The sequence below is a fragment of the Prunus dulcis genome, chromosome 5, assembly GCF_902201215.1.
Source record: "Prunus dulcis chromosome 5, ALMONDv2, whole genome shotgun sequence".
Lineage (NCBI taxonomy): Eukaryota > Viridiplantae > Streptophyta > Magnoliopsida > Rosales > Rosaceae > Prunus > Prunus dulcis.
Genome location: NC_047654.1, coordinates 9,234,575 through 9,252,600, shown reverse-complemented (window position 1 = coordinate 9,252,600; position 18,026 = coordinate 9,234,575). Strand labels below are relative to the sequence as shown.

Here is an 18,026-nt window from a genome sequence, read left to right as displayed (position 1 = left end):
AAATCCTGGCAAGTCATCCTCAGCTCATATTTCGGATTTATTATGACACATGTTTAATGAAATAATAATAAAAGAACTGCAAACATGTTGTTTGCAATATTTGCATATAAATTGGATAGCAAAGCTGCATAAAATTAATGAAATGGAGTGGTAGATCATTATAATTCCATTAATTTGTCTAATAGTCTTGCATGAAGAGATGGAGAGTGGATATGAACTGAGGATGACTTGCTATAGTTTCTTCAAGGCGTATGTTCTTATGGGTGGTTGTCCTCGGTTCATGTTTGCTTTCTTTTTTCTCATGTGAGATTCTCAAGGACCAAACTCAAAGACCATGCGAAGGAAGATGATGAATTGAACATGAGTTTTGATGAGATGGAGAGATAAAGAAGAAAGGAAAGGTACCTCAAGAAATTATTTTCAGTCAACATATACATTAATTAACATTTCTTTGCTAACATTTTAGTGAGTTGCATAGGTGTAATGTATATAAAATACTTAATGTAATATTTTGAATTTGACACAGTGAATCATCTAAAATCAATGTATTACTTTTGATATACCAATGGGGTGTTAGTTGGATTGTCCCAGGTCTTTAATGTATTTCCGAGGAATAATTTTTTGGTATTCTGGGTACACCATGTGGTTGGTGTACCATCCAATAGATGTAGGACATGTGGAATTTTTCCAAAGCAGCTAGTCACATGTCATAAAAAACAACGTAGTAAGTTGGAGAATAATTTCACATGTCCTATGTCTATTGGATAGTACATCAGTCACGTGGTGTACTCAAAATATTTAAAAATTTCTCGTTCTCAAGAGGTCTTAGATTCAAACCCCCTATAGTATATGTGTGTGTGTGTGTGAGAGAGAGAGAGAGTTCCCCCTTCCCCTTCTTAACTTTGAAAAAAAAATGTATGGTAAATTACTCAAATGGTCCTCAAACTTATACGCGATTTACATTTTGGTCCATAAATTAAATTATTAGTCCAAATGGTCCATAAATTCTATTTTAATCGCCCATTTGATCCAACCGTTACATTCTGTCAATATTGCTGTTAAATATGAGGGCAAATTGGTCATTTCGTACGTTAAAATAAAAAATAATTAAAAAAAAATAAAAACTCAGTAATTGGAATAGGGGAGAAGAAATCGAAGGGAGGGTTTGGGTCTCATGATTTTTTCCTCTCTTTTTCTTCAATTATTTTCTAATTTTGTATTTATTTTAACCCTATTTTATTTGTTAATTATGAAAAGTCGTATTTACCCCTAAAATTTGGTTACATTTAACAGAAAATGTAACGGTTAGATCAAATGAGCGATTAAAATAGAGTTTATGTACCATTTGGACTAATAATTTAATTTAAGGACCAAAATGTAAATCGCGTACAAGTTTAAGGACTATTTGAGTAATTTACCCAAAAATGTATCTCTTTTTTGTTACAAATATACTGTTCCAACCAACCAATTAAATTTCTGAATTTGAAATATTTTTTTTATTTAAAAATAGGATAGTGAAAGTCGAACTCTTGTAATGGCCACAACTTATTAACGATCCATATTAGTACAATCTTATTAATTACGCAACCCACATAGTATTTTAAGGCCAGAACCAACCTTGTAATTAATCCCACCAGAACAAGTAAAAGTGCTGGTTGGATCATCTTTAGGGTAAGCATCCCTACACCGATCCTTTAAAAACTTAGACCAATTTGTAGGCGCACATTTCCCAGAAGTGCAACAGTCAGTTTTGAACACAATGCAAAGGTGGCAGCCACCAGGAGCCTTCGACTCATTAGGGCGCTGCGTTTGATATATACATTTGTTCCCCCTAGTGAACCCATTAGACGTGGAACTAAATTCCATTGGAACATTGAACCCATCTACAAGTGAAAGTCCATGTTGCCAAATTGGTTTAGGGCATACTCGGCTAGGGTGTTTGGGGATGAACCATAGGCTTTGCCCTGGAGGAGTCCTCCGCAATCACCGATTTGGCACCAGTCGTGCAGTCGTGACATGAGTTGTCGAATTCGCACAGTAGGTTTGGGGCCAAATTATTTGGTGGTTCCAGGACTCACGCTTAGTGTCCATCAAACCTTTACTCCAAATTCGGTGGAGTAGTAGAGAGGATGAGGGAGGAGGAGGAGCGTTTGATGAAAAGACTCATTTTGGCGGTTGGGTTATTTATAGTGTTTGAGCTTGTGTAGGGTTTTATATAGATAGGGATTGCCGTTTTGGGTTGGGGTCGTTTCTTTTGGAGGTGGTGATTAAGTGGTTGACATTCGGTACACAAAACTAATCAAGAGGTGATATTTTCATATAAGCACAAATCTTTACACGTTTTTAAGATCAGTTTGGCTTGATCTGATCGATGAAGCCTTTACTCATGTTAACTACTTTTTATGTAAGATTCGGTTAGTAAATTTTCACCCTTTCAAATATAAGCCTCTTAATGGAGAGTGTGATGTAGATGAATTACAATGGGTAGGTTTGTGTTTTAAATAGAGCAGTGCGTATGTGATGGTTTTTGAGTCGTGTTGCTCTGATATCATTGTTGGTTTGTAAGTGAAGGGGTTTAGGAAGTACAAGACAATAGTTTCATGAGTTTGAATCATATCTGCGACGAAGGATCCTAGCTAAAAATCATATTGAAAGAAGGACCATTGATTCTTTCTTTATGACTTTTGGTGAGACTTGAGAAGACATACGCATTTGCGCTTATATATTTGATGATCAAGACACTACCAGGGCATCGTAGAACCAAGGGAGCAGGTTCATGCAGCCAGTGTATCTGAGTTGATGACACCTACCCTGCAAGAGGTTACATAGCTTTGTGTAGACTAATTGGCCTTAGCTCCATCTTAGATTGGTAACATATGCATGTTTGCCGAGACATCACCAAGTCCACCGACAAGTTTGTGGCTTTGTCTAGAGAATTCCACAATATTCAATCATAGTGCACCACAAACTGAATTCAACCTACTAGCAAGTTTATAAGCTTGATGGGTTGCAAACAACAAATTGAATTCAACAAATATCTGGTCATATTTTGTGCGTACGTTCTCAACACAAACACTTTACTAGGTGGGTGTGTGTGTGTGTTTTTTTCTTCCTAATAGATGGAGTTCCACTTTCATTGTGTGATGGTGGGCTTGGTTTTGGACGTGGGGTTGGGTTGGAAAAGAAAAAATTAAACAAAGAAAATGTGAAATTTTACATATATGATAAATTACGTGTTTGAAATTTGGTAGAAAAATTCGAGAGAGATATGATGTTCATATATGTGGCTTTTTACACGTTTATAAGATGAGTTTCGGCTTTGACGAGATCGATGAAGGAACATCAAGATTGTATTGGGCCGAAATGGAGTCCACCTAAAAGCCCATATCCAATTAACGAATTCAAACGTTTCCTACCCTCCAAAACGCGATGAAACAACCGCCGTTGGTTGATCAAACTTCCAACGCAATCTACTTCTTGAAAACGCTTCAAATACAACACCAAAGCTTCCTTCTTGGCCATCAGCTTCCAGCGTACGCTACTTCTCCAAAACGCTTAAATAAATACAACCACAAATCCTCTCTCTCTCTCTCACTCAATCATTTCTGACTTTTCTCTCTCAGAAAGAGAGCTCACCACTGAGAAAACAAACAAAAACCGCTTTCGCTTCCACTCGCTCAAAATTAGAAGCTCCCAACTTTCCCGCCAAAAGTCCTGCCCTTCGCATTTCACACTGCCCTTGCTTAAAACCAGCTCGGTATTCTTTCTGCTTTCTGTAGTTTTGGCGATTAGATTCTCACACACTCAGAAACCCTCGAAGCTTTCTTTTTCAAGGTTCGGATTTTAATTTTGTGGTTTTAAGTTTCTTGCATTTCCTTATTTTTTGTGTTTGTTTTGGTTCAAGTATGTGATTCATTGTGCAATTGGTGATGGTTCATTTCGCAATTCGTTGAAATTTCTGCTGCTCTGTTTGGTTGGTGAGAAAATGTGAGAAAATATGACAAAATTTTGTCGCTTTTTCATTATATCACTCAAATTACTGGCTTTGATGCAATTGTGAGATCAATTGGCACTTTTAGTTTTCCTTCAATTAGTTTGTTTTCTCAGGAACCAAACAGAATGTTGAATTTTCTAGTACGATCAAAACTTTAACTTTAACTGATTTAGGGCTTGTTTTCTGCTTGTAATATGTTCAAGGTTGAGGAAAACTGATTTTTCTAAGAGATCATGGCGAAAGTGAAAAAGGAGCAGCTGCAGGAGGTGGTTGTGGATCCATACGAGAAAATTGGTTTCCTTTTGCAAGCATTATATGAAACTGAAGGCTGTTTTGACTCGCCTGCGTCCAAGCCAAGCTCTGCTACTCGGTATGTTGCTTCAATTAACTTTTTACGTGAAAGGGGCATATTTATGATGGCATCTGATTCTTCAATTAACCTTTTTCCTCATATTACAATTTACTTGGTTATGCCTTATCGCCATTTGAGTTAATTTTTTCTTTGGTCATGAGTTTTCTGGTTTGGTTTTGGGTAAATGCTTAATTTGATACTAAACTGTGATGAATGGTCTGCTTTGCTGTTCTAGGAGAGCCACTGGTCCGATGAGACGGTCAGCGAAATGCTGGACAGAGGAAGAGGTCAGTAGTGAAAATTCCTTAGTTTGGTAGTTCTGTAATGCCAGTTTAGCATGTAAGTTTTAGATACATTGTTAATGAAGGAAATACAGAAGTTCTTATATTTATAATGTTGGTTTAGTCTACGTGGAGACTTTATTTTAGTCTCCTTAGCTTCTCAGAAATTAATCACTTTATTAATCAATTGACTTCTTGTTATGGCAGGACGGTCTTCTAGGAGAGCTGGTCAGAAAGTTTAACAGGAGTAATTGGAAGGAAATAGGTGGGCATGCCACTGTCTTTCAGTTGGTTTTCAAAAGTGTGCTTTTAGTTTTTTGAAAGTTGCCTGATGCAAAGTTTGTGATTTGATTGCTTCCTTATGTCCTGCAGCTGCGTGTCTCCCTGGGCGCACAGATGTTCAGTGCCTGCAGCGCTGGCAAAAGGTTCTAAATCCTGAAATTGTGAAGGGACCCTGGACAAAGGAGGTGCAAACATAACACTCTTGCATGCTTTTATAACAATGGGGAAATCATGCTTTTACTTTATGCTAAACTGATATGTGATCAATGAGAAAACAAACTAAGAAGCACGGACAAACAAGTTGACTGAACAAACTAACTGAAGGAAAACTGATATTTGTTCCTTTATCTGGATTTCAGGAAGACAACTGCATAATCAAACAAGTTGAGAGTCATGGTGCTAAAAGATGGTCTGTTATTGCAAAGTTCTTACCAGGTCGAATGGGCAAGCAATGCCGAGAAAGGTAGGCAGCAACGATTTCTAGTCAGTGCATCAAACTTTTGGCACCAAGTACCATTCAATCAACATATGTTCTGCAAATCTATGGTTCACATCCTTTGTGTTTTTTAATAGTTAGCTATGCAGATTATATACTAGACAATAATGAAGTTAATAATTACTTTCAGGTGGTACAATCACTTATGCCCGGCTATAAATAGAAATGCATGGACAGAAGAAGAGGAGTGGGTTCTTACTTACTACCACCAACTCTTTGGTAACAAGTGGGCAGAAATAGCCAGGTTTCTACCTGGAAGGTATGCAATAACTGAAAGCTGATGGGATGAAAGTATGATTTTGTGTTTATTTGTATATGATGAATTCATTAATTGAAGACTGAACAACATATTTTGGGAACTTGAACATATATGCACATGGTTTTTTTTCCTGTGATTGTATGTGGTGCAAATGAGGTAAAAATCTGGATTATTTATCACTTGTATAAGGATTAATATATTAAATTGGTCAAAATTTGGATTTTAGACATGCACTATTTGTGTACTATTTGCTGGTGAAGATACAGTTTACCATGAACATAGATAAATCATTAATGATTGTGTAATTTATGTTTATTAACACAATTCAGATGGGGAGATTGGCTCCTTCTGTTGAATGCACTCACTCATCTCATCTGTATTGAAATTGGCAGGACTGACAATGCAATTAAAAATCACTGGAACTGCACACTGAAGAGAAAATTATATTCATACTCACCTAATGGTTGTGATGTGGATATGCATCCTGATGTCTGGAACGGTGAATTAAGATCGGGCCTTGTCGAGATTAACCCAGCCGGACAGATTTCTGATAGACTGGCCTCACTCAATCAGAGAACAGGGTTGGAGATTAGTGATAGCGCTTGCTCTACAGAGTTGACTCTTGGATGTTCTTATAGACATGAACTTTGTTCAGAATGGAAACCTGTCAAAGTGCAGAAATGTAGATCATCAGATAGAGGAGCAAATAGTTTGACAAATCTAATCACAAGTGGATCTTCCAAACACAGCCCTTTATCAGTCTCTTCATCGGTTTTCGTGGGTGCATCTGCTTCTACCAGGTCCTCCCCCCTTGAGAGTCCATCCTGCTACTCCACACCCCAAAGCCGTGCGCAGAATGTTAATGTGAATCTCAGCAGTGGCAGCAGTCCCGGGTCGAGACTGAAGAACTTGGCATTGAGTTTCAAAAATACTCCTTCCATCATAAGAAAGAGAAGTTCCAGAAGACCTGATGCTTCTTCAGCTGCCGTTAAATCTCTAGGAAGGTGCCTGGAACGTGAATTCGACGCCGAAAATGATTCAGGTGTTACTAAATGTGGCCAACTTTTCTCTGCATATGCTACTTCATCAGACGTTAACGTTGGTGCATAGGTTAACCTTGACACTTTTAGAAGAAGCCAAATTTCCACGGTTCAAATTTTTGCCCAAAATGGATGTGCTTTAGTGTGTGCTTCTTCACATTAAAGGAGTTAATTTCTTTCATTTCAGTTGTTCAAACTCTACCCTGTTCTAAGTAAGTAGATGTAGTTTGGTCACTTAAGGTGGTGTGCTCGTCCTTTGCACCCGAGTTCTATTCCACTCTCTATACATTAAACTAGTTTGAAACATTGCTTCGTCAAATAAAAAATGTTCCTAAATCTAAAAGTCCTCTATCTCCTCATTCCCCAAAAAGGAAAAGCCAAAATTCCCATATTTATTTATTAATTATCATTATATTCCAAAAAGATTTATAGGATACGATATTCGGCACGCCAACCAAACCATGTCAAATTCGTTCGTTACAAACTTTACAAAAAAAAAAATATCGCTTTCAAAAGAAAAAAGAAAAAGAAAAAGCAATTTAAGAAAAACAAAAATATCCAAATTCGCTGGAAAAACAGAAATAGGATAGACCACGTCAGAGTCTAATCACACCCATTTCAAATTCGCAAACTACCAATACCACTGGCACTGGAGAGTACGAACGCGCTTTACTCGCGCGACTGCAACCGTCACAGCTCCGCCATAACAGAAAAGGAAAGATCTATTAAAAACGCGCCAAGCAAAACAAACTGTACTGATTCCATATATTCTCTCTACTCACCTCAACTGAACTTCTCACCCTTTTCAATTTTTTTCTCATTTTTATCTTCTTTTTTTTTTTTTTTTTCGGTGTTTATCATCAATCACGTAATTCAATTATTCATTCTTATCCAATTCCCCAATCAACTGAATTTTCCCCCTTTTTCTTTTATATATATATAGTATAATAATCTCATAAATTCCAATTCAAATTCACATTTCTTCTTCACTTTCTTGCTTATCCGAAATTCCCAAACGACCCTCCTTGATTCGCTCTCTCTCTCTCTCTCTCTCTCTCTCTCTCTCTGTGAGTTCGTTTGTGGTGAGTGTGTGAGGAGGAGGAGGCAAGAAGCATGGGGTCAATGGAGCAGACGATTCTGGTGACCGGCGGGGCGGGGTTTATTGGGAGCCACACGGTGGTTCAGCTTCTCGAAGCAGGGTTTAGGGTTTCCATCCTTGATAATCTTGACAATTCCGTCATTGAAGCTGTTGATCGCGTTCGGGACTTGGTCGGCCCTAAGCTCTCTCAGAAGCTCCACTTTCATTTGGTATATCGCTATCCTCACTTTCACTTGTTCATTGGCTATGGCCGCTTCTCTTTTTCTTCTTTTTCTTGTCTTTTTGCTCTTTTTCTTGTTTAGTGGACTTGCTGCTTTGGCTTTACGCTGCTCTGTTTGGTTCCCTAGATAATTTTAAAATTGGAAAAGAAAATTTTGACTTCTTGATGCTCTGTTACTTATTTTGGGAATTAGAGTGAAAGGGAATTTTGGATTCCTGATAACTGTGCTTCGTTTCTTGAAATTAAGTTGAACATAGTTTTGCTCGGCTCAGTTGCTTTAGAATCGTCTCCAATTATTGCAATAAAATTCCTAGTTTCTTATAAGCCTAACACTGTGTTTTGTGTTTTCACTTTGGCCTCATTCTCATTAATTCAATTACTTATGCTTTTCTTTTTTTTTTTTGGTTGCAGGGTGATCTCAGAAATAAGGACGATTTGGAGAGGCTGTTTTCTCAAACAAAGTGAGTAATTTTCTTAATTACATCATAGTATGTAATTATAACGTTCAAGTATTTGACTTTGCTGTTGGATTATAATGGGACAGATTTGATGCCGTGATCCACTTTGCTGGCCTGAAAGCTGTAGGAGAGAGTGTTGCTCACCCACGCCGTTATTATGATAATAATTTGGTTGGCACTATTAATCTCTATGAGGTCATGACAAAATACAATTGTAAAAAGGTTTGATCTCTCAACTTCTTCTTCCTTTTTCTTCTTTTTTCTGAGTTCTGCAGTTGGACCTCAAATTAGGTTCAGAGATTACTATTTTGTTTTCCATATGTTGGCAACCGTGTGGAATGGAAACCAGTGGAACTTGGACCAATGTTTTAAATGTTCATTCTTTCCCCCATGTGCCTGTGCTGGCGATTGGTTTCTCTTACTGTCTCTTATGCCCCAGTCAAACTAAAGAGAAGGACAAAGTGGATTATAAACATACTGATGTTCTGAATTATTGGCTTCATTATTTAGAGAAAAGAAACTTATTTATTTTCGTCTTTTCTAAAGTACTTCTGTGGAATTGAGCATCTGAACATTGAGACATTGATTTTGTAAAATGTTCCCATGTTTCCACCTATTAACGTGATGAATATGATGTTGTGTGAGTGTAGATGGTTTTCTCATCATCTGCAACTGTTTACGGGCAACCTTCAAAAATTCCTTGTGTTGAGGATTTTGACCTTGTAGCTTTGAATCCATATGGCCGTACAAAGGTATACAACATATCTTCTTCCACAAAATATTGAATTAATGTTGAGTTAAAAATTAGATGGCTTTCTTTCTTTCTTCTCTAACATAGGATTTGCTCCATTTTACTAGCTTTTCCTTGAAGAAATTGCTCGAGATATACACATAGCAGACCCAGATTGGCAAATTATTCTACTGAGGTACTTCAACCCTGTCGGGGCTCATGAGAGTGGGCAAATTGGTGAAGATCCCAAAGGCATCCCAAACAACCTCATGCCTTACATACAGCAAGTAGCTGTTGGAAGATTGCCTGAGCTTAATGTTTATGGTCATGATTATCCCACCAAGGATGGTACTGCGGTATGTAAAATCCATCAAGATTGTTTTTCTTCAAGATGACTGGGTAGGATTGGCAAGAATTCACTTGTTCATTGACATCCAGCTACTGGTCCCGTGTTGAATTTATTTTGGCTTGGACTGCATATGGTTTTATATTATACTCATAGAATCATCCTTCAGCATGCTGCTAATACACGACTTTCTTGTTAGTCTTATGCAATCGATTAAATCCACATGTTTTCCTAATTACCAGTTTTATTATTCTCTTCATTATGCACAGATCAGAGACTACATTCATGTTATGGACTTGGCGGATGGTCATATTGCTGCTCTTCAGAAGCTTTTTACTACAGAGAATCTAGGTGATTGTTCTTATTATCTTGAGTGTCATGTTTCTGAATGACTCTATCATGTCAGAAATATTTGTGGTAATTTTATTTGGCATTTGGGTGTTCTAAATAGAATTTCATGTCTTAGGATGTGTTGCCTACAACCTGGGAACCGGACAAGGTACGTCGGTGCTTCAAATGGTTGCTGGCTTCGAGAAGGCTTCTGGCAAGGTGATTGTGCGATTCCTTTAAATGACTATCTCTTTCTTTTTCTCAATCAATTTTTCATTATGGAACTTTGTCTTAATTGTGTATATCCCAGAAAATCCCCATCAAACTGTGCCCAAGGAGGCCGGGAGATGCTACTGCTGTTTATGCTTCAACAGAGAAAGCTGAAAGGGAACTCGGGTGGAAGTAAGTAGATTTCATCTCTTCTTTTATGCAAATGCAAAACATTCTTTTTGATCCTTCAAGATGATGACTGGAGCCGCATAGTTTTTCTTCTTCGCTAATTTTATATCTTCGGTTTCAGGGCAAAATACGGAATAGACGAGATGTGCAGGGACCAATGGAAGTGGGCGGTAAACAATCCACGAGGTTACCAGTCCAAGTATTGAATGGAATTGTACATTAGCGCACGGAAGTTTGTCTAAGTGACTTACCTCCCACTGCCTTGAGAAATAAAACTGTATTATTTGATGTCCTGCTAGATATGTTCATCTACTAAAGTGTTTTTCCTTTATTTATCTTTTCCATTTAAAAGAAATGTAATTGGGCCACATCATGGGAATAAATTCCTTTTCTGGCAAGTATATATAAATATCGAAAAAGAATTATTCCATGCATGTTGTGTGGTAACAAATTGAAGCATAAACTTGCGTTTGCTTCTAGAAATGTTTACTTGGGTCTTGGAATTAGGCTGTCTGGAATTTTCTTAGAATAAACGTATCCAAACTGTCTGAGGAATTTGACCAGTTTTCAGGATGTGATAATTTTCTTAGCACAGAGACGTGCGGGTTTGTAGTTTTAAGCAGCTAAGCAATGGGGGCAATGTTAAAAACGTTTTGATCTAGTGAGAATAGAGAGAGAGAGAGAGAGAGAGAGAGAGAGAGAGAGAGAGCTGGCTAAGGGCTACTAGAAGAACCCACGAATTAATAAAGTTTCAACAGGAAGTTTACCGGGCAACCTGCAATAATTTTCAATGAAAGAGGGAAAACATATAAATAAATAAATAAATAAGATGAATATTTGTACAGAATAATTCCATATAAAAAAGAGACGATACCTCTAATATGTTGTGCATTTCAGTGGCAGCATCGGACTGGTCCTACTTAAATTAAGTGGAAGTTGGATGTGAAATGGGGGAAGATTTTCGAATGTCATACCGCGTCCACTCATTTTCACTCATGTTTTTATATATGTAGCATTCACATATAACATAACACATGAATTAGTAACACATAATAACGATATTACTATCACACCTAAGTATTAGAAAAATATCTTTTACTTTAGAATTTGATACGTGTCACACTGTTTGTCCATTGAATTCTTCGAAAGCTTCCTAGGATTGACCAAGGCAGTAACACCAACAATCAATTTCAATTAACTTTCTGTTATAAATTACAGGTCAACTTGAAAAGTTAATCAGCTTGGGTTTGAGCATCCTAACCTACAAATCATTCAGAACAAACCATTTCTTGATCATTTTGGATTTTCACCATATAGGGGATTCTATTGAAGGCATTAGTTATGCTGCTCTCATGGGTCATGCTGAAGCCCTAAGAAATGCTTTAAATTGAAGAAATTTCTAGTCAAAATCTTTCTGCTGATCTTGGGAGATGAGGATCAGTTGAAGATAAGGCTGGTGATGTGGATCAAGATGGAGCTTCTAGAACTTATTGTTTTTTTTTTCATTTTGATTGTTTGTTTCAGCTCTTTTGTTGTTTTCTGTGTTGTTTAGTTACTATGAAACTCTTTGCAAGATTCATCGTGCTGAGGATTGAGATTCTGCAAACAAATAGACATAGAGGAAGATCACGTGTGAGAGTTGCCCTCAAAAGCCAGCTCCTTTCAATCTGGACAACTTCAAATGGTCAAGAGTAGTTAGTTTTACATTTGTGATCATGTGTTCGAATTTTCCCTCTCTAATATTAATTTGATTGAGTTGTGTGAATGCTCTTAGAATTATTTGTACTTCAAAGAGTCGCAAAAAGACACCCATAAAAAATAATTTTGGGTCCCCTTTCTCACAGATTTTTCCATTGCAATCTTCGTAATGTACCCGTCACAAGGTGTTTTAGTCTTATTTGATAACATGTCAATTCATCAAAGTCCAATAACAACTTTACATGCCTCTGTCTTGACGGGTTCTATGTGTTATATACTCAAACTGTAATAGGTGTTCACAAATTAATATTCCCTACCTCCAAAGGCATCCACAAACCTAACTTCATTAAAGCTCCGGGAGCAGTGCTAGGTAGAAAACAGCCGACAACCAAAGAGTGTTTTGCCTCCATAGAATGGAAGGATTTTTTTGCGCTAATCAATATGTTGAATTTATGGCATGTTTACTGATTCGTAATCGAGTGAGAATGAATTAATTGAAAAGGAATTGAATTGAAGATAAGTTAGGAAATTTATGTTAATTGATATTTTAGTTTTATGTTAAAACTTAAAAATATAAATAAAAAATTTAAGTTGCTTTTAATTTTTTAAATAAATTTTAAGTTTTAAAAATATTTAAAAAATATTATATTATATTTAAAGCTACGTGGCTCTATATTATTGGATGTATGAACTCCACACATGTGCCACGTCATTAATTTAACAAAAAAATTAACGGAATCTAACGACAGGAATCATTTTGTTGTGCGGAAGCTAACTTTAAGGACTATTAGTGTCACAAAAGAACATTAGGAACAAAATATGATAATTTCGTAAACCTTAGGGATCATTTGTGATAAAAAAATCTTTTTTTTTTTGGTTTGTCAATTTGGACTAGAATTGCCAACCTTCCAAAAGCAATGGATGAAAATTCTCAAAATAAAGAAAACAGGGACCAACATGAAAAACTAAACAAGTTACGGGGAACAAAACGTAAATTGGGCAAAAAATAATAATAAAATAATAGAAAATGAAGGAATGGGAGAAGCTTCTGGAAAAGACGTTAGAAGAAAAACCTACTAATTCTCTCTCTTAGCCCCTACTTCTCGCGCCTTCCTATCCGTTGTTTAATCACTCCCTCTTGTCCGTGGGCCCCCACAGTTTTTGCCCTTTTCCAATCTCCTTTTCCTTAAAAAAATAAAACAATTACTTTCTCTCTTTCCTTCTCGAACCCACGAATTCCCTTTTTCCGTCTCGCTCCTATCATTTACTCCACGCACCCCAGAACCTTCTAGAAACAACAAAAAGAGCAGGGAAGTTCTCCCTGCCTCTCTCTCTCTCTCTCTCTCTCTCGGAGCTGCTGCGGCTTCTTCTGGTTAAGCCTTGGTGCAACAGACCAAGCACTGTTCTAGATAGAGTTAGCTTTCGTGTAGGAAACGAACTTTCTTTTCCAGTTTTCCGTTTGGTTGGTGGGAAAATCCCTACACTTTGTTCATCCCAAAGCCTCACTTTCCAGGTACATACGTTTCCTTTAATTTAATTAATTAAATTTTTTTTTTCTGAAGCTACTAGACATTTCATACATGAAATTAAATCAATTAATTCCTCCAGAATTTTCCTTTTTTCAATTTTTATTTATTTTTAATTGCTCCACGGTTTCTCTGCAACCAATTGAAACGTTAAATAATTTTAATTTATTTGTTATATTGAACAACAGTTACTTATTTGATAAATCAGTTGCTATTAGAGCTCGGATCTGAGAAGCCGAAGGCCTAGAGGCCATGGCGTCGTTGCAGGCCGACCAGAACGGCGACTCCGGCCCGGTTAACGGCGCTGGAGGAGGTGGAGACTCACAAAGGACGCTTCCGACGCCATTTTTGACCAAAACGTATCAGCTGGTGGACGATCCGTCCGTCGACGATTTGATCTCGTGGAGCGAAGACGGATCGGCCTTCATAGTCTGGCGACCCGCCGAATTCGCCAGAGATTTGCTCCCCAAGTATTTCAAGCATAACAACTTCTCCAGCTTCGTCCGCCAGCTCAACACTTACGTAAGCCCTCTCTGTTTCCCTCACTTTCCTCCTCTTTCTCGGCAGCCAAACAAACTTAAGCACGTAAATATTCTATTTTCTAATCGATTTCTATTGTACTTGCAGGGATTTCGGAAAGTTGTGCCGGATCGGTGGGAGTTCGCGAACGATTGCTTTAAACGAGGTGAGAAAGGCCTCCTACGGGAGATTCAGCGCCGGAAAATCTCGCCGTCGGTGTCGGCGTCGCCTGCGGCGATTACCGCTACGTTGGCGACGGTATCTGTGGTGGCTCCCGGGGTATCTCCGTCCAACTCCGGCGACGAGCAAGTGATCTCGTCGAACTCGTCGCCGGTGGCGCCTCCGGCTACGATGTTGAGCCGAATCCGGAGCTGCACCACCACGTCGGACGTTCTGGAAGAGAACGAGCGGCTCAGGAAAGAGAACATGCAGCTAAGTCACGAGCTGACTCAGCTGCGCGGCTTGTGTAACAATATATTAGCTTTGATGACGAACTACGCTTCTGGTCAGTTGGAGGGTGGCGGCGGTGGCGGTGGGAGTGTAATGGATGAGGGTAAGCCTCTGGAGCTGTCGCCGGTGAAGGAGGCTGAGCCGTCTGAAAACGGCGTCGTGCGCGAGGGGTCTAAGGCGGAGGCTTCGGCGGAGGAAGAGGAAGACGAGGAGGAGGAGACGAGGCCGAGGCTATTTGGGGTGTCGATTGGGGTGAAGCGCGTGCGGAGAGACGAGGAGGAAGAGGAGCAGCATCGGGAAGGGTCCGAGGCGATGAAATCAGAGCCGTCAGATGGGAGTTCGAAGCGCGATCAGGACTCCACGTGGCTGGAGCTCGGAAAGTGACGGACTTGATCGGATGACGATGGTGATTATGATTTGTTTTTCCCGATAATGGAAGAGTGGACAGCACCGCACGAGGAGAAAAGTGCGCACGTGCGAGTCAAATGACTGTGATAGCGCCACGTCGTTTATGGAAAGAAAGGATCAGATTTTCTAGTGTGTTCTGGAAACTGCGAAACGACGCCGTGCGTGCGTTGTAGTTTGGGCGCGGATGAAATTTTTCCTTGATCCATGAAGCGCCAGAAGAGTTAGGCGGGAACAGTCAAAATTGTGAGCCCGCTTGTATAAATTAATTCCTTAAAAATTTTATCCATGAATTGTTGTTTGTTGTTTCAAAAGCAGATGGACAAACAGAAACACGCCACATTTGACTAATGTGGTGAATGTATGTTAGTGATAATTTAGCTAATAATTAGCATAATTTCGTTCGTTTTCATTTTGCTAGTGTCCAATCAATGTTGTCCGTTCTTTGCATCTGAGTTCGATCTCCCCTTCGTATAATCTAGAATGCCGCTTTGTAAAACAAAAAAACAAAAACAAAAAATCACGTAATTTGGTCTGGCTTGGCAATTTGAGTCATCCATCATCTATGCTCATGGTTGATTGAGAATTGACAGTGGAGCTATCATGTCAGGTTCGTTATCTGTAAGGATAATTGTTTGGGCCTAAAATTGCAAAAGACCCGTTAAGGGATTTTGAGTAATTTTTCATCTTAGTAAACAGCCATGTTAAGCCACTTGGATGCGTTACATTCATTATTATTCTAAAGAAACTCACACAAGTTGGATGATGGCTAGAAGAAATACTGTTGGAACAGTCTCTAAAACCTCTTATAAACACTGTTCATAGTGTGCCTGGCAATCCCCCATCCCATAAATTTGTCTGTGATCTGTGGTTTATGTTTATTCGACACTAGAGAAGGAAAAGAGAGTTGAACTCAGGTGTAAATGGACGAGCAAGCACACATATATTATCTTGATCAACTCATCCAACCACATTCGCGGTCCCAAATTAGTAATTGAAATTTATGGACCATGCATGCATGCCTACAGAAATGGGCCGACTAAGGGTTCTTCTAGCCTTTTGGGCCACAAAAAAGAAAGTTTCCATGGTACCTTTTCTTACTTTTGATCCCCATCAACAACGACGTTGTCGAAAGGTATGTGACATTCAATGGGACAATTTTATGCCCTGGACTTGAAAGGGAATGTTTTGGTTTGTGACATTGAAGACCCTAAACACGCACAACCGAGGCTTTTTAGCTTTTTTTCTATTACATTTCTTCCATTTTGTCTAGTTCATGGAGTAAACGAGCGAACAGGTTTACGACAAAAACTAGGTTTAGAGTTTCTGAGGTGCCATTAAGTTATGGCAATTGGTCGGATTCAGAGCCAAGGACCTTGGGGAAATAGGACTTTGTTCTTGAATAGTGATTCTTCAGCTTTCTCTGTCGAGGCATCGAACTACTTTGGATATAAGCCCAATTGCATATAATTTATCGACAAGCATTACAAAATGTCTCCTAAATTTTAACACTCTAACCCCAGGTTTTGGATTGAATGGAATTTATGAGTTGGATGTCCTTGCCCTTTCTACTACTAGTTCTCAAATTCTACTTTTATGGATTGAAACAGAGAGTTTTGGGTCCAGATAAATGTAGTTTGTTTTATATAATCTCACTGTAAATTTTGTTTTCTATTTATCAATGTGACCACTCAAACGGAACATTACATGATAAAAATGAGCATGTTAACGGTGGCCTCGTTAAAATCTTCTTGAAGAAAACTACGTGGAATAAAATCCCGGAGTAAAAAGTACTTCTCATGCTAATGACTAATCAGAAGAGTCAAATACCTACTACAAGTAAATCAAACAAACCACTCAAGACCAATCCTCCCTAATACCATCTAAAAGTCAAAGAGGCCCATCACCCAACCAAAAACAAAGCTCCTCCACACAGAGACTAAAAAAAATCGAAACCAATCATCTCTATTCAGATAAATGTAATTTGTTATATAATCTCACTGTATATTTCATTTTCTGTTTGCCATGTGACCACTCAACTTTCCTAATGGTTCATTGATACGTGACAAATTGACTCGTTATTCTATGAATTTTGTCTATTGCAATGTCCTTTTGAAATTATTGAGAGTCAATCTAGACTTATAACAAATATAATTACAAGCAAGATTCTCTAAGGATCCCAATATTCAATGTAAACATAAGCTATTAAAAAATGAAAAAATAAAAGACAACGGAAAGTTAGTAAACCAAATACAAATATTAAATTTGTCGATCGACTGCAATATATTTAAAATTTTCTCTAATTAATTGTTTCTCTTTATACATATATATACGCACACAAAAAAAGAAAAAAAATTTGGAAAATTGAGAAGTAAATGAATATCCCGATCTTGTGGTGAGTCAACACAAAAGTCGACACAATCTGCCAAGAACATAATGTTAATGTGAACCCTCACCTCAGCTACACATGCTTTGCTGCAGCTGGGCTGGGACCAATCTATAAAGTAAAGTGGCAAAACTGTTTTTTTCCTTGTTTGCTTTGGGCAAGATCTAGTTCTTGTTTTTCGTATATTTGTGCCGACCACTAACATGACCTATTAATATTATGAAAAGCTTAGTGGAATTTGTATGCATGTGATCAGCAAAATTGGGTTGACTTCAATTCCTCTTGACGCCCATGTGATTACACATTTGCCAAACTTCTACCATGAAATTGCTCTGCAAATTAATTTGCATGGAAAAATATTCATGCAGACGACCAAAGACGGCACTTGCAATTTGCAAATTAAAGAAAATTTTATAACAAAACGACTTGTGCATCTGCAGTATGCTGCATGACAACTTGGTGGAAAAATAAATCAAGGAAAGAAGCTGCCTTTTGCTACTTGACAACTATTTGGACCCCACATTAAATGCATGGGTTGAGCAACTATCTATACAAGAAATTAATATTAGTATAATTTTATTTTTGATAGAAAAACAAAATAATTAACAATAAACAACCTATAAAAATGAATTATCGCAAATCATAAATTACTTTTAAATATTTACAATCATTTGTAATCGAGAATAAAAACAAACATATAATGAGAGGAAAAATTCAAACGGAGGATTCGGATCATCAAGAAGTGGCGAAGCTTAG

General features: G+C 38.0%; 3 protein-coding genes across 5 annotated transcripts; all 3 read left to right on the top strand.

The window, feature by feature from the left end:
* The first annotated feature begins 3,588 nt into the window (after window positions 1-3,588).
* Window positions 3,589-7,008, top strand: LOC117628663 (transcription factor MYB3R-5-like). Its single transcript, XM_034361158.1, has 8 exons — window positions 3,589-3,834; window positions 4,198-4,364; window positions 4,582-4,633; window positions 4,835-4,892; window positions 5,000-5,094; window positions 5,269-5,372; window positions 5,536-5,664; window positions 6,057-7,008. Exons 2-8 carry the CDS (start codon window positions 4,228-4,230, stop codon window positions 6,772-6,774), a joined length of 1,293 nt encoding a protein of 430 aa, XP_034217049.1. The 5' UTR covers window positions 3,589-3,834; window positions 4,198-4,227; the 3' UTR covers window positions 6,775-7,008.
* A 472-nt stretch (window positions 7,009-7,480) lies between these two features.
* LOC117628664 (bifunctional UDP-glucose 4-epimerase and UDP-xylose 4-epimerase 1-like) lies at window positions 7,481-10,789 on the top strand. The gene is made up of 9 exons (XM_034361159.1): window positions 7,481-8,012; window positions 8,435-8,484; window positions 8,568-8,703; window positions 9,132-9,233; window positions 9,340-9,567; window positions 9,827-9,908; window positions 10,024-10,106; window positions 10,198-10,289; window positions 10,408-10,789. The coding sequence occupies exons 1-9, from the start codon at window positions 7,818-7,820 to the stop codon at window positions 10,490-10,492; spliced, it is 1,053 nt and encodes a 350-aa protein (XP_034217050.1). The 5' UTR covers window positions 7,481-7,817; the 3' UTR covers window positions 10,493-10,789.
* A 2,395-nt stretch (window positions 10,790-13,184) lies between these two features.
* LOC117628665 (heat stress transcription factor B-2b) lies at window positions 13,185-15,296 on the top strand. Of its 3 annotated transcripts, none has more exons than XM_034361162.1 (3): window positions 13,185-13,497; window positions 13,729-14,032; window positions 14,138-15,296. In XM_034361162.1, the coding sequence occupies exons 2-3, from the start codon at window positions 13,763-13,765 to the stop codon at window positions 14,861-14,863; spliced, it is 996 nt and encodes a 331-aa protein (XP_034217053.1). In that variant the 5' UTR covers window positions 13,185-13,497; window positions 13,729-13,762; the 3' UTR covers window positions 14,864-15,296. The 3 variants fall into 3 exon arrangements, with proteins under 3 accessions (XP_034217053.1, XP_034217052.1, XP_034217051.1); XM_034361161.1 differs by having other exon boundaries at window positions 13,186-13,497; window positions 13,699-14,032; XM_034361160.1 differs by having other exon boundaries at window positions 13,187-13,497; window positions 13,719-14,032.
* The last annotated feature ends 2,730 nt before the right edge of the window (window positions 15,297-18,026 follow it).

Coding starts and splice junctions, on each gene's coding strand:
- LOC117628663 (XM_034361158.1), top strand. CDS start 4,228: ATGGCGAAAGTGAAAAAGGAGCAGCTGCAGGAGGTGGTTGTGGATCCA. Junction 4,365..4,581: donor AAGCCAAGCTCTGCTACTCG/GTATGTTGCTTC, acceptor TTGCTGTTCTAG/GAGAGCCACTGGTCCGATGA. Junction 4,634..4,834: donor AATGCTGGACAGAGGAAGAG/GTCAGTAGTGAA, acceptor TTGTTATGGCAG/GACGGTCTTCTAGGAGAGCT.
- LOC117628664 (XM_034361159.1), top strand. CDS start 7,818: ATGGGGTCAATGGAGCAGACGATTCTGGTGACCGGCGGGGCGGGGTTT. Junction 9,568..9,826: donor CCACCAAGGATGGTACTGCG/GTATGTAAAATC, acceptor CATTATGCACAG/ATCAGAGACTACATTCATGT. Junction 10,107..10,197: donor TCGAGAAGGCTTCTGGCAAG/GTGATTGTGCGA, acceptor TGTATATCCCAG/AAAATCCCCATCAAACTGTG.
- LOC117628665 (XM_034361162.1), top strand. CDS start 13,763: ATGGCGTCGTTGCAGGCCGACCAGAACGGCGACTCCGGCCCGGTTAAC. Junction 14,033..14,137: donor TCCGCCAGCTCAACACTTAC/GTAAGCCCTCTC, acceptor TTGTACTTGCAG/GGATTTCGGAAAGTTGTGCC.